This window comes from Cariama cristata, unplaced genomic scaffold (assembly GCF_000690535.1).
Source record: "Cariama cristata isolate BGI_N322 unplaced genomic scaffold, ASM69053v1 scaffold219, whole genome shotgun sequence".
Taxonomy (NCBI): Eukaryota; Metazoa; Chordata; class Aves; order Cariamiformes; family Cariamidae; genus Cariama; species Cariama cristata.
Genome location: NW_009636155.1, coordinates 39330 through 52329, shown reverse-complemented (window position 1 = coordinate 52329; position 13000 = coordinate 39330). Strand labels below are relative to the sequence as shown.

Sequence of the window (13000 nt, the reverse complement as noted above, 5' to 3'; positions counted from 1 at the left end):
GGGGGGGGGTGGGCAGAGATCACTTTAATCCATCCTTTTTATAGAACAGAAAAACAAATGGAGTCAGGTAGCTTATGTCATAATGATGAACAATATACAAAGCACATGTATAGCAATTATTATAAAACATGTATTTGTAGTGCAAGTCAAAATATAGGGACTCTACTCATACTGGCCAGCTAGAGGGAAACACATGATTCTGAGTGATCAAAAAGAGCCCCAAATTCAAATTCAAACTCATGAGAGCTGACAGTATTACAGAGTACAAAAATATGGTGAAAATTTACACATTACACATAAAGTACTTAATTTTTTAATAGTTTACAAATAGAGATCTACAGATATGTTTCCAATTAAGCTGGCTTTTACTACCCACCTATTGTAATATTCTAGGTATGGTTACATATACCAAAAGAACAAAAAAAATCCCATAGCATAGCTATACAGCAACATATTAAGGTCTGAAGATTAGACCAGTACATGTTAAATATTTCACTGGTTTACTAAACTGACATTTTAAATCATTTACAGTAAAAAAAAAAAATCTTATAGACTTGTCTTTGAGACTGAAACAGAGTGTCCTTTATTAGTAAATTATTCAGTATTTAAAACAAGGGTTTGAGACCTTACAAGAAGCCTCTCTAGGCAGTTGGCATGAAAAATAAGGTATTTTAATGGCAGAGTTTCTCAATAATGTAGTAACTGATTTCTATTTTAATCGAACTAAACTAACCATTACTTTTCTGATTCTTTTGACCTTGTGTTCCTTTAGGCTTTATGTATATTTCTGGCAGCTTATTTGGTCTCCACTTTGTCCACATTGGCTGGTTTTCTCTTTTCCAATGACGATACAGAAATGTTCATTTGATAGTTTTTACACACAAATAAATAATGCACTGTTAACTCTACAACTAAGAGGAATGGGTGGGATGCCTATTGCGTAACAATACAGAGAGATCAAGTAAGGCACGGGACAGATACAGCAACTCCACTTCATGGGATTTTCCTGTTTTTTTCCTTTCACATAGTAACACTAACAAATTTCTTCCAGTGTTTATTTTTTAAAAGGTTTCTTTTCTCTTTAACTTTGCTTCTTGTCTATCTTACACTATGTGTAGGTGAAATGTAGGATAAAGGCCTTCAATGTTTTGCTTCAGATGCCAGTTTAAAAAAAAAACAAAACAAACTTTCAAACAGTTCAGACTAGTACCGCTTTTTTTTTTCTTCTTTTTTTTTTTCTTTTAACACTGATGAACCTGGGTTTTCATTTTTCTTTCTTTCCTTCTCGCTCTCTCTTTCTTTTTTTCCTTGGGTTTTTTTTTTTAATACACACATGTCATGCTGTTCCAGGGGTATCCTTTAGCTGCACTTGCAAGACTTTACGATCATGTTGGACAGCTGTTCGATTTTAGGTGTTTTGCCAATGTAGTAGAGGATGGTGAGGGGTTCCAAATCCTGGGACACGCAGCACGGAGAGGCAGAAGCTTCTGGATTTATGGTGTTATACAAGCTGAGTACCTAGAAGGAGAAAGGAAAAAAGAGAGATTAAGACAGCTACCTCTGCCTTCCTGCCACTGTAGAGCAAATTCCTTTCTGCATCACTTCCTCCCACGCTGCCTGAGAGAAAGCAGTATGAAGATTTCTGGGTTTTAATATTTTTTATGCTTCTCCAGTTCAATCTGGTGTCACCATCTGCCTGAGTTTCCTAAGATTTTACCCATACAGTCTTAAACCTCAAAACAGGTACATGTCTGGAGCCTGCCTTGAAAGCGTAGCCCTTTGAATCAACACACACACTGTATTGATATGGAAAGAAGAAACTGAAAGGTTTTTATTTGCGTCTTCAGATTGCCATTTGCTGTTACAGGATTTTGGCTTTACAAGTACATCAAAAGGAGAAGAGAGCCCTTCAGAGCATAAGCACTCCTCTGCTTTTCCTCTCTGGCTACGTTTTACTAAGTCCATTAATGCCACCCTTCAAGCACCAGGACTCAAGCTGCAGTTACTCCTGTTGAGAATCAGCCATGGTGAAGTTAGTCGCGCTGGTGCTTTATGTCACGTTGGACTCATTTGCATGGTTCTCTGCAAAGGAAGTATGTAGGGTTACCCGCTGCTGATGCATAGGTATTTCTGAGGATGCCATTAATGTGTTAGCCAAACACCAAGTGACCTTTTCCTAGAACTTCAACACAACATTTGCAGCTTAGAGAGACAGAAGATCTGTTCAGGACAGCAACACTAACTACTTTATTAAGCAACTTCTGACTCCTTGGGCAACTACCCAAACCACATATTTGTGACCATGACAGTTATTCTTCCTCTTTCCTTTCAAAACAAGTGCTGCTCCAAAATGTGTACACTACTACTCCACGCTAGCATGGAAACATACCTTATTTATACCTCTGCCTGCTGACACTGCTAATAGCACAATGCCATAGCCAGTGACTGTTACAAAGGATATCTACATCTGCACCTGTAAGTTCAGGCAGAACATGCTATCATGGCTTTAGAGACCAAAGGGAAATCAAGCTGCCCCTTGGACACAGAGTTCTCCCTGCTGGTTGACATTGATCTGGTATTTTAAGGGAGGCTTGAAAAAGTGGAGATATCATTCTTTGTATGGACCTGAGGGTGAAATTCTTACTTTATGACAATTGCGATGCAAATGCCTGCCTCTTGCATTTACTGTCTAGACATCCTTATTGACAGTTGAGAGAAATAAGCACTTCACAGCAGACTACTACTCATCCTAAGGCAGTTGGCTAAAAACCGTATCTAATCACTCAAATAAAAAGTCCCATCTGAGATGACTATTTGTTCTTCAGCATCCCAGACACAATGTTCCTCCTTTGCAAGTTAATTGTCAAAGTACAAGAATGAATACATCTTTTGAAGTAAAAGAAGCACACTATCAGTACATTTCCATGAAATTCAGCATGTAGCATTATCAGTAACAATGAAAAATGAAAAATGGCAAGTCGTAAAAGTAGGTGATAATCAGGTGGTATGACTCAGCCCTTTTGTTACTCTGATAGTACCTCCCTCAGTGCCTTTGCTGACCGACTTCATTGTGCCATCTTCCACTCATGCTCTGTAATGAAAGGTCCCTTCCCAGGCAGCCTCCAAAAGCTACGCCAAGCTCAAACTCACAAAAAGCATTTAATCCATCCATATGTCGTATTAATTAACACATTAAAAAAAAAATCTCTGAGTCAATACATTCCTACTGCTGCAACACTAGCTTGAGGCCATGTGGGAGTCCCTCTACAGGGCCACATTTCATCATCCTTAGTTACTGAGATACTAAATACAAGCTTTGGGCATTGGTGCTGATGTCAGTCCTAGAAACATATTTCACCCTGCAGTTATAAAACAGAAGCTGAAAATTAGCAAAATCATTACTTACTCTGCTGTGCTGAGTATCTGAGCTCCATAAATATGGGCAGGCTCCTGCACAGAAATTAGCATGATATCCTTTAGGTTCATGAATCCATTTCCAGCCAAGATCCCTCTTGAAGTCAATATAAAGTGGACGCAGACAGCAATTATCCTGCACGTTCCTGGGAAATATAATATAGACAAACATATCAGTCATAACAAAGACAACACAGGGAATAAAAATAATCCTGTAGCTTGCTCCCTGAATGATGCTTTACAGACAGGCAAGTTTGAGTCCCAAAAATTCACAACCAAATCACATCAATAGTAGCTTATACTGTAACTGAAATCAGATTTTTAGGCATGGCAGGACTTGCTTATACAGACAAAGCTAATAGTTTCCCCGGAGGACTACTAAGTATTTTTCTCTAGGTCCTACCGAGTGGCCTGAGTAGGTGAGGACAGTGGAGGTGATAATTTGGCTGTAATTATGAAGCTGATGTGTCTGGGAATCATCCCAGATGGAACTCAGCTTCTGCTTTCTAAGGCCACAGCCTTCCTCATCTGCCACCGTCTTTGTGGGACTGGAGGCTGCTGGGCAGATACCTGCTGCACACAGACCCCATGGGTCTGCAAATGAGGGCCTGTGCTCTGTATAAATGCCAACCGTAAAGAAACATGCTAAACAACTGCATTACACCTCACAGGCTGGTACTACTATGTATGTATACTGAATATGGATGCATAGTTACCTAAAACAATAGGCAGCATCTAGAGCACGCTTCTTCCGCCGGCTGGGCTGTTGCGACTCAAGTCTGTAGGAGGGTAATAACATTAGCAGAAGATGTGGGGTCTTCCCACTGTATTTTTTCCTATTGGACTTTAAAGCTTTCACATCACCACTGGAATATGTGTAGTCATCAATACCTTCAAAAAATACATTTTGGTGATAAACATTGTGTTGCTTTTTCTTCACAAATTAAATAAACCATCTCTTCAAAAAAATTCTCTCAGAAACTGGGCAATGACGGTGTCAGCTGAGCATGTTTACTGGGGAAGTGGGGGCAAATTTCAACCCAAGATCCCCAAGATATTCACAGTTCTCATGTTATCTACTGTATCAGCCCTCCCACATTCACAGCCATTTAATGGCATTTCAGTACATTTACTAGAACTGTTGAAATGAGTAACAGAAAAGATTACTTCAGTCACTGCATCTGCATTTCTTAGTTCCAAATGCCCCAAGCAGTCATGCTTTTGTCACTTCACTTAGGGCAGTATTCCCATCTTTTAAGAGCTATGTATCTTTAAAACCTTGAAACATCATTAAAGCTGCTCTGGGTACTTTACCTGCATTTCCCACTGCTTATTTCCATCCCACTAGTTTTCTCTATCACATGTACCTCTTTCTAATGCTTGTAAATTCTCTGTCTCCCACTGCCAGTTTATCAAAAACTGCTAATTTTTCCCAGAGAGTCAGTTATTCTATCTCCTTCTTTTGTACGGGCTTGGCAAAGACATTGATCAAAATATTTCTTCTTTAAGTGGCACTCCATGACCTCATATTTTGTATTTTCTCTTGAAATACTAACTGCCTTACTAGCTTCTTGTCATGGCAATAGCACAGGCAAAAGACTCAAGGTATTAGCATTTCCTAGGAGTCCAAGCAGCTCATGTTATGTCTGTTGCTAAGACCCTTTTGAAAATTAACCTCCTGAACCAGGTAATATTCTCAAAAGAGAAAAAGATACACTTTTCTTTTTGTAACATTTGCAATTACAGTGACCAAATACCGTATTAACAATTTTGTAAATACACACAATGGCTTTAATCATACGTACAGTACACGTATTTACTTAGAGAAGAAATTCCAACACAGTGAAACAATGGTTAGAAAAACTTAATACTTGACAAGGAATATAGCCAAATCCTTGGAAAACAAATGAACCAAATCATGATATACTTTAATAAATGAGAACTGTATAAACAGAATTTGGGTTGGTTCTAATATAGTCATAGCTTTATATGTACTGGTGGATGATAACTATAACATGGTCAATTAAATAACATTTCCCTTATTGAAACTGAAACTTTAATGGCTTAAAAATACAAAGGAACTTCTGTGACCTTGATGTATTTACTCTGTATCACCTTGTCTGCAGTCCATAAGAAGCACATATATCCATAACCCTAACTACACACTGTGGTTTATTTTTTAATGGCCACTCAATCCAATCTTTAATTTTTCACCAGTTAACTGTCAGCATAAAAAAATACTTTGTGTAACTAATATACAAATATGCTACAATAAATTCTACATGCCAATGTAGATATATAATCAATGTTAACTAATGTAGTCCTGTTGACTTCACCGGAGAATCAGACTTCCATTGCTGGAAGTAGGAGCACATAGACAGGCACATCATTACTGTTTCTTCAACCCACAACACACTGGCAGTAAAACACTGTAGGACATTTATACAAGTCTGGCATTTATTGTTCAGCTCTTCCCAAAGCGACTGATGCCATTGCTCGGAGGAATTTAAAATATTACTGATATGTCCAGAAAAAAGAAAAAAAAGAAAGAGTAGCTGGAGATATTCAGTGTGCCTGAAGAGTTGGAAGTACGTGTGCAGATACTTACAAAGGCTGGGACCCTCTATACTCAGTGAGGACAAAGAAAGGTGATTCTGTAAGAAAAGCAGCTAACTGTTGCCTTACCTATACTTTGGAAATCTGCCACAACGAGTATTGCTTAACGTGCATAAAACGCACCATGCCAACACACATATCTACTGCAAACAGCTTATGCAAATGTGTGCCAAACACCATCCTAATTCTACTTTCTAGCAGTAGCCTTCTCTACTAAGCCTGAACCATTACAGTGTTAGGATGGACAGCAGTCAAAGGGTTAATGTGAAAATATTCACCAAGTTTTCTCATGACTATCCAACAGGGAATGGTCTACTGTGCAACAGTCTTCCCTGCATTCAAAATTGTATGTATATCCAGGGTGCATGCTGCAAACTGTAAAACAGACACTTAAAGAAATTGAAGCTGCATGCATGGAATGAGATGGCTTATTCAGGCCATCTGGTTTTAGAACAGTTCAGCTGATACAGTTTTACCCTTGTGCCTTCAATACCATTTCCTACCAGTTGAGAATCAAGATTCCCAAATGAGCAAGTTTTCAATCAGCTGAATGCCATTTAGAGAAGCAGTAATAGCTCTTTGTTTCCCTCCTCAATTAGTAAGTACCAGAACATTTTAAAAAGTTTTTTTTTCTTTCGTTACCTGCAAATCTTGCTTCAAGCTCCTCACTTTTATTTGGGATGATATAATTATTGGAAGGCACGAAGGTGCAGCACGGACAATGTAAGCTTATCTTAAATCCAAGGTTCCTGTCTGCAAAACATAAAAGTAAGTGGAGTTGGTTTTTACACATGGAATGACCCTGAAATACTGCTGAGTTAATGGAGGAGCAGTTGGGGCAGGAGTGAAGGCAAAGAGCACTTGTTGTCACCTCTGTGATGGAGCCACTCATGTACAGCCTCAGTGACATCAAAAGACAACCATTCTCCTTCAGCTCTTGTTTTAACTACTTTGCTGTCGATGTAGCGTTGTCCTGGTGACGATAATTCTTTAGATTTTAGAACCTGCAAGAAACAACAAATATGACTGCCTACAGGTTAACATTTAACTGGTTTTTATTAAAACGGACCACCAACATTATAGAACAGCAGAAGAAACTATTACAGCTCAAACCTCTACGCAGCAGATGTACATTCAGGCATGTTTTCAGAAGGATTTTCTTAGGGTGCATGGGGAGAGGAAGGTGATATGAAAACACCGTAACGAAATCAGCTTATGCTCCGAAGCAAAACATGCCATCACATATTCCTTCTTAAGAGAAATCACACAGAAGAACCGTCCTGTAAACTTGTCCTGCAACACAAGTGGTCAAAAGATCATAGTAAATGGAACCTCAAAAGGGGCTATTTTACCTTCTTCAGTAATAGTTACCCTGATTAGTGCATAATATCAGATGCTAAAGTAAAGCCTGTACAATGTTGCCTGTACACTGAAGATCCTATATTGCTCACCCATAACTCATCTGTATGGTATTGCCTTATTCATGCCTCCAGCCCTCCCTCTGACTTTAGGTACCAGTCATACATTAAACAGAAAAAATGTTGCTGTCCATACAGGTAACCTAGGGGCATGCAGAAACAGTCTGGTGTCAATTCTGGCCACACATGGATTTGTGCAACAGGTCATGCTGCTTCCATCCAAATTTTGATGCCAGCTGTATTTGTGTGAAAAGTTTCAGCAAGGCTTGCTATTGAGCATGAAATAAAAAACACCTGTACAAAAGAAACCCAGCCCCTCCCTTTCAAGACACTGCACTGCATGCCTAGAATTTCAAGTGCCCACAGTCCTCCTCCTATCTAAACAATTCAGCAAGTGCCTTCCCACATACAAGCTCAGCCTGCTATTATTTACCCTAACTCTAGGACAAAAACAAACGGACTTTTGGCTGCTAACAGGTTTCTGTTTTCCTGGTTATTACTATGTTGATAGTTTTGTGATGCAGGAAGCTGGGATGCCATGCAACATTAAGTCAGCTCCAATCAAGATACCACACAGTAACATCACTTGGTAACTTTTGGCATGCCAGCTGTGTGACTTCATATATTGTTTTGGGTTCTTCCTCTCTTTAACCATCCAAGTCCATCTCCAGATGAATAACTGACAATGTCTCATTGTTTCCTCCTATTTTCTCAGCCCACACCAACATGACATCTAGCAAACACTGCTGGAATAAAACAATGGTGAAACTGCATAACAGATGTAAAGAAAAATATTTCAAAAGAGGTGTGAAATTATGTTGTCATGATAAAATTAGGCTTTTCATAATTAAACAGAAAAGCAGGCTTGAAAAGGCCAGATTCTGTCCAACATGTAGAGTCTCCGTATTTATTTCAAGGGAGTGCTGGATCTCTCAAAGGCCAACAGTGCAGCTCCTACAATAACATCTGTCCTACGAGAAGAACAGCAGCACGACAAGCTCTTTGCCTTCTTTCTCATCAACACATTCAGCAAAAAGACATGAGAAGATGTTGGTCCAAGTCCAGAAAATTAGTAAGTGCCCCTAGCAGGCAACGCTGAGTTCTACAGAAGAAACTGAGGGTACTCAAATATTGAACCTTGGGACTCCTTCTTATGAGGCAACCTTCAAACGAAGTGTTTGAACAACTGTTTACAGAGAGTCTGGCAGCAGCAATGGGACTACCATTGCTCAGAAGTGCCAGAGGGATGAGACAATCAGTAATCCATGCTGGGAAAGTCCCAGAGAAGTACAAATATAACTGTGCCTTCCCTTTGGTCTTTATCAGGTCAACTCAAGTGTTTCTGAGGATGTAATGCAGCTGTCATTCTGCAAAGATGTGTTGGGGTGGGGGGTGTGTGAGGTAAATGGGACACAAGAACTTGGCTCATTTCTCTTCCTTTCTGCACAGTCATATCTTTCCAAAGACTCCAGAAACTGCATACCTCAGTTTTGGCAGTGATGTAAGGATCTAAAAGTAAGTAATGTGCCAAAAGCAATCTCCTGATGTTAACTATAATTGGTCTTAGATATGTTCTGAGGACTCAGCTGTGCCTTGGTATCCAAAATAAAATGTCTTTACCCCAATCCCCTTGCTACCAAAAGACAAAGTGGAGGGCTGGCAGTGTGTACCTGGCATGAAAGGCATTTGTAAAAGTACAACAAATCATCACTGCATGTATCCAATGGTACAAAGAACATCCATCCCCACTGATGAACTGAATGACAAGAAAAGTGCTTGCAGGTTTCAAAACTGTAGGACACTGTGGGACAGGATGGACACTGTGGATTAAAAGAGCTCAATATTATCCATACTATGGTATCTACGATATCTGAAACTAAGGCTTCTCTCCATGTCGTTTATGCTGCATGTTCAGGAAGAAAATTAGGAAGCATGAGCTAAAAAGCCACAAACTAAGTATGGCATAATTTCCACAATTGAAATCATGGGTTAAACAGGCACCAGCAGCTCTTAAGCAAAAGGCTGTTAAGTGTGATGAGTGCCATAGTGAAATTAGCACGTCTGCTTCAATCTCGTTCTCCTGGGTTGACTAAGTATCTTTATACTGTTAGGGTGATGTATGGTCTTAACAACCTGATTGCTTGTAAGCAAAAATGATCTTCTAGCCTCATCATTTCCATTTTTTCCTTCTTTTTCTGTTACATCATTGCAAGTGTGGAAAGCTAATGGATGATAAAATCCTAGACTGGATCCTCAGAGTCTATTTCCTCCCACAAAATAACTTGATGAAGCACTCGCTTCTTTTCCTACACTGCATTTTATGTTTCTGTCCACACTGAAGCAACTGCACTCTACATGGTGGTAACCAAAGTGGTCCCTTTGTAGGAACCTAATCAGAAATTTTTACAGTTACGATACCTTCTTCTGGGGTTGTTTAGCCTGGAGAAAAGGAGGCTGAGGGGAGACCTTATCACCCTCTACAATTACCTGAAAGGAGGTTGTAGCGAGGTGGGGGTCAGTCTCTTCTCCCCAGGAACGAGTGATAGGACAAGAGGAAATGGTCTCAAGTTGTGCCAGGGGAGGTGCAGCTTGGATATTCTTACTCACTGTAAGAGTCATTAAGCATTGGAACAGGCTTCCCAGGGAGGTGGTGGACTCATCATCACTGGAGGTGTTCAAAAAATGTTTAGATGTGGTGCTTCGAGACATGGTTTAGTGGGTTTAGTGGGCATGGTGGAATTGGGTATACGGTTGGACTTGATGATCTTTGAGGTCTCTTCCAACCATAATGGTTCTATGATTCCACGATTCTATGATTCAAATGAGTCTTCCAGAAATTATTACGTGAGATAAGCTTTTTAGGTTTTCTCTACCGTTTTCTCCCTTTGGTTTGATTCTTTGTACTTTGCCCTAAATTTCTGGTCTTACCTTCCCCATCAGCAACACACCTTTTTCTTCCAATACACCCTCAAGCTTGTATTCCCACTGAAAAATTTTTCTTTCAGTATTTCCAATAATTTCTTATTATTAGAAGAACTAGTTTAGTTGTAAAAAAGAAGAAAAGTCTTTTCTATGCCTTGCAGCTTTTGTGCTTGAAAGCTTGTCTACTTCTTCCAACTATACTGATTGGTCGTAGAAGAGATATTACCTTTACCTATAAACATTGCCTTGCGTTGCCTATAAACACTGCCTTACCTTTATGCTTAGCCCATCGCAACCACATCAAACACTGTTATCAGAAATGTTGCTGCACAACTTGTATCTGCAGGAGCTAAACGAAGGTCTGAAAAGCAGGCTTTTGTGCAAAAGAGTTTGCAATGCTCTGAAAATATTAACAGAAGACAAGGGGAAAAAAAAAGCCTGCAGGAGAGAAGGAAGACTGAGTTAAACTTCCCCTTTAATCCTTTCTCATTTGCCTCTGGCACCTTGTCCAAACACTTGCTCTTAAAGAGGCAGAAAGAGTTTGGTATATCTATGGGTCATGATATGGATAGCTAGGGCTTTTGGGGTGGGGGGGAGTACTGTGCATCACCACCTGCATGTAGAGATGACAGATTCAATCACTTGCATGAGTAGGAGACAAAGTTTCCACACACCCCCTCACCTTCCTCACAAGCGACACATTTAAACACCTGCATGCACAAGTAGCTGATGATGCACAACTGCACGCGTGCAGGTGCGAGCATGCACACCTTCACACACGCATGAGTGAAAGCTCAAAATCAACAAACTCAAAATTCAGGTTGTGCAAAGTCTCTGCAGCTGCTGAACATGGGGATATTCTTCCAGGTATATCTATTTATTTGCCCTCACTTCCAACAGAGTGATAATGCAACGCTGCCTTTTCTAATAAGGGATTACACAGGGAACATATGCATATGATTCACATTATGTGGGGATGAGCTGAAAAGGTAGAAGTGTTACCAAAAGGCTATCCAGCAGACTTCTAGTCCAGTATGCAGAGTAATTTTCATTCACTAGCAATGCTCTGAATTCTAAGAACAATTTGGTTTTGTCTACCCTCTTTTTGTATGGGATTCCTCCCTTTCACAGGAAATCAAATAGTTAACCAAAACGCTTGTTAATCTCTTCTTGACAAAGTATCTTGTACACTTAAGCCCTGCCTTGTAGCTATCTTTTTATATGGCCACTGGTAACCTTCCCCTCATCAATTTTTCTTCTATTCTGATCCTTCTTAAAAATACCTGGGGAAAAAATTATCTTACAAACATCCATGAAGGATCTCTAGATATCACATACATGCAGCTACTGCCAGCAGATCAAGGCAAACCAAACATGTGAATATATGAATAATGCAGTTAATTGCAGGAAAGGGCTCATGAAGCAGCCAGATGCAAACAAAGCATTGCTCTTGCTTGTACAGCTACACATGTTTAGGAAGCCCAGTCGGGGATCTCGGTGATGACAGCACTCACATGCCACCCTCATCAGGCCTGCCAGATTTTATAAATCCCATTGAAATCTACTCTTCATTGGTTCTGCAAAGGCGTTCTGCTCAGTCTTCAGGGGGAGACCCTCTGCTCTGCCAGCAGGGATTTGTCTGTGCTCCTCCTTGTCGGTTAGAGGAGGCTGGACCATGATGCTATCTTGGAAACATATCCCAAATCACCATGACTAGGGCATCAGTGGTGAAAAGCCTTAGTTTTGCACAAATTGGTTTCAGAAGAACAACAAGAGAGTTTCCAGAAAATACTGATCTCTAAATTACTTCTGCCATCTGTTGTGCTTATTTTTCAGATCAACTGAAGAGCATTAACTGATATACTTTTTAAAAAATTTAAGTATCAAGTAGCTGAAATCTTCATTAAAATACTGGAGGATGAAACTTTATTTAATATGAACACATGTTTATACTCTCAAGTAGCTATCACAAAGTTGAGTATAAAAATAAGGACAAGGATTGTATTTTATAAACTGTAAAGTACACTGAGAACACTATATAATTCATGATACCAAACAAAGCAGAATGTTTGCAAAGCTAGCAGAAACATGCCTTCTTTAAAAAATGGGGCATATCAGAGGCTGATACAAGCAGAGCAGTAGCATTCAGTGTCAGTGTAATTATACTGGTTCAAAAAAACCATAAAACCTCCAAAACCCAAGATTCTGTTAACAGAAACAATTATTTTGCTCAAATTTTCCTTTGCCTACTCCTCTTCTCATACATATAGGCAGCTAAAGCAGGGGATAACTGAATGAACACATTAGTGTATGTATTCTAGACAATAACCACTGAGAGCAGACGCCAGAACAGCCTGTCTTCATGACTCATTACACACATAAAAGGAAAAAATATGACAGAAAGACACACTGGTTCTTTCAAATAACCAGAGCTCCAGAACAGCAACTTGCCTAGTTTATTTCAGATTTGATCGTCTGGCCAATAACTACTTCTAGTCTTCTATAGTTACCACAATCAAATGCAGAAGAATAGGAAAATTACAATTAAGTATAATTTACAGTGGAATAGTTTTGGCTAATAAATTCATCACCTCCCCAGCAAGCAAACAAACAAACAAAAAAATGAATAT

The 13000-nt window shown here is 39.5% G+C and overlaps 1 protein-coding gene across 1 annotated transcript in view; it reads right to left on the bottom strand.

Annotated features, from left to right (window-relative positions):
* Positions 1-163: 163 nt before the first annotated feature.
* LOC104167513 (transforming growth factor beta-2-like) overlaps positions 164-13000 on the bottom strand; it is a 24526-nt gene continuing 11689 nt past the window's right edge. Inside the window, exons 4-8 of the mRNA XM_009707800.1 lie at positions 6902-7034; positions 6673-6783; positions 4131-4305; positions 3407-3560; positions 164-1518 (exon numbers count right to left, since the gene is read on the bottom strand). Coding sequence (XP_009706102.1) covers positions 1360-1518; positions 3407-3560; positions 4131-4305; positions 6673-6783; positions 6902-7034 — 732 coding nt within the window. The 3' untranslated portion in view covers positions 164-1359. The remainder of the gene's footprint in view (positions 1519-3406; positions 3561-4130; positions 4306-6672; positions 6784-6901; positions 7035-13000) is intronic.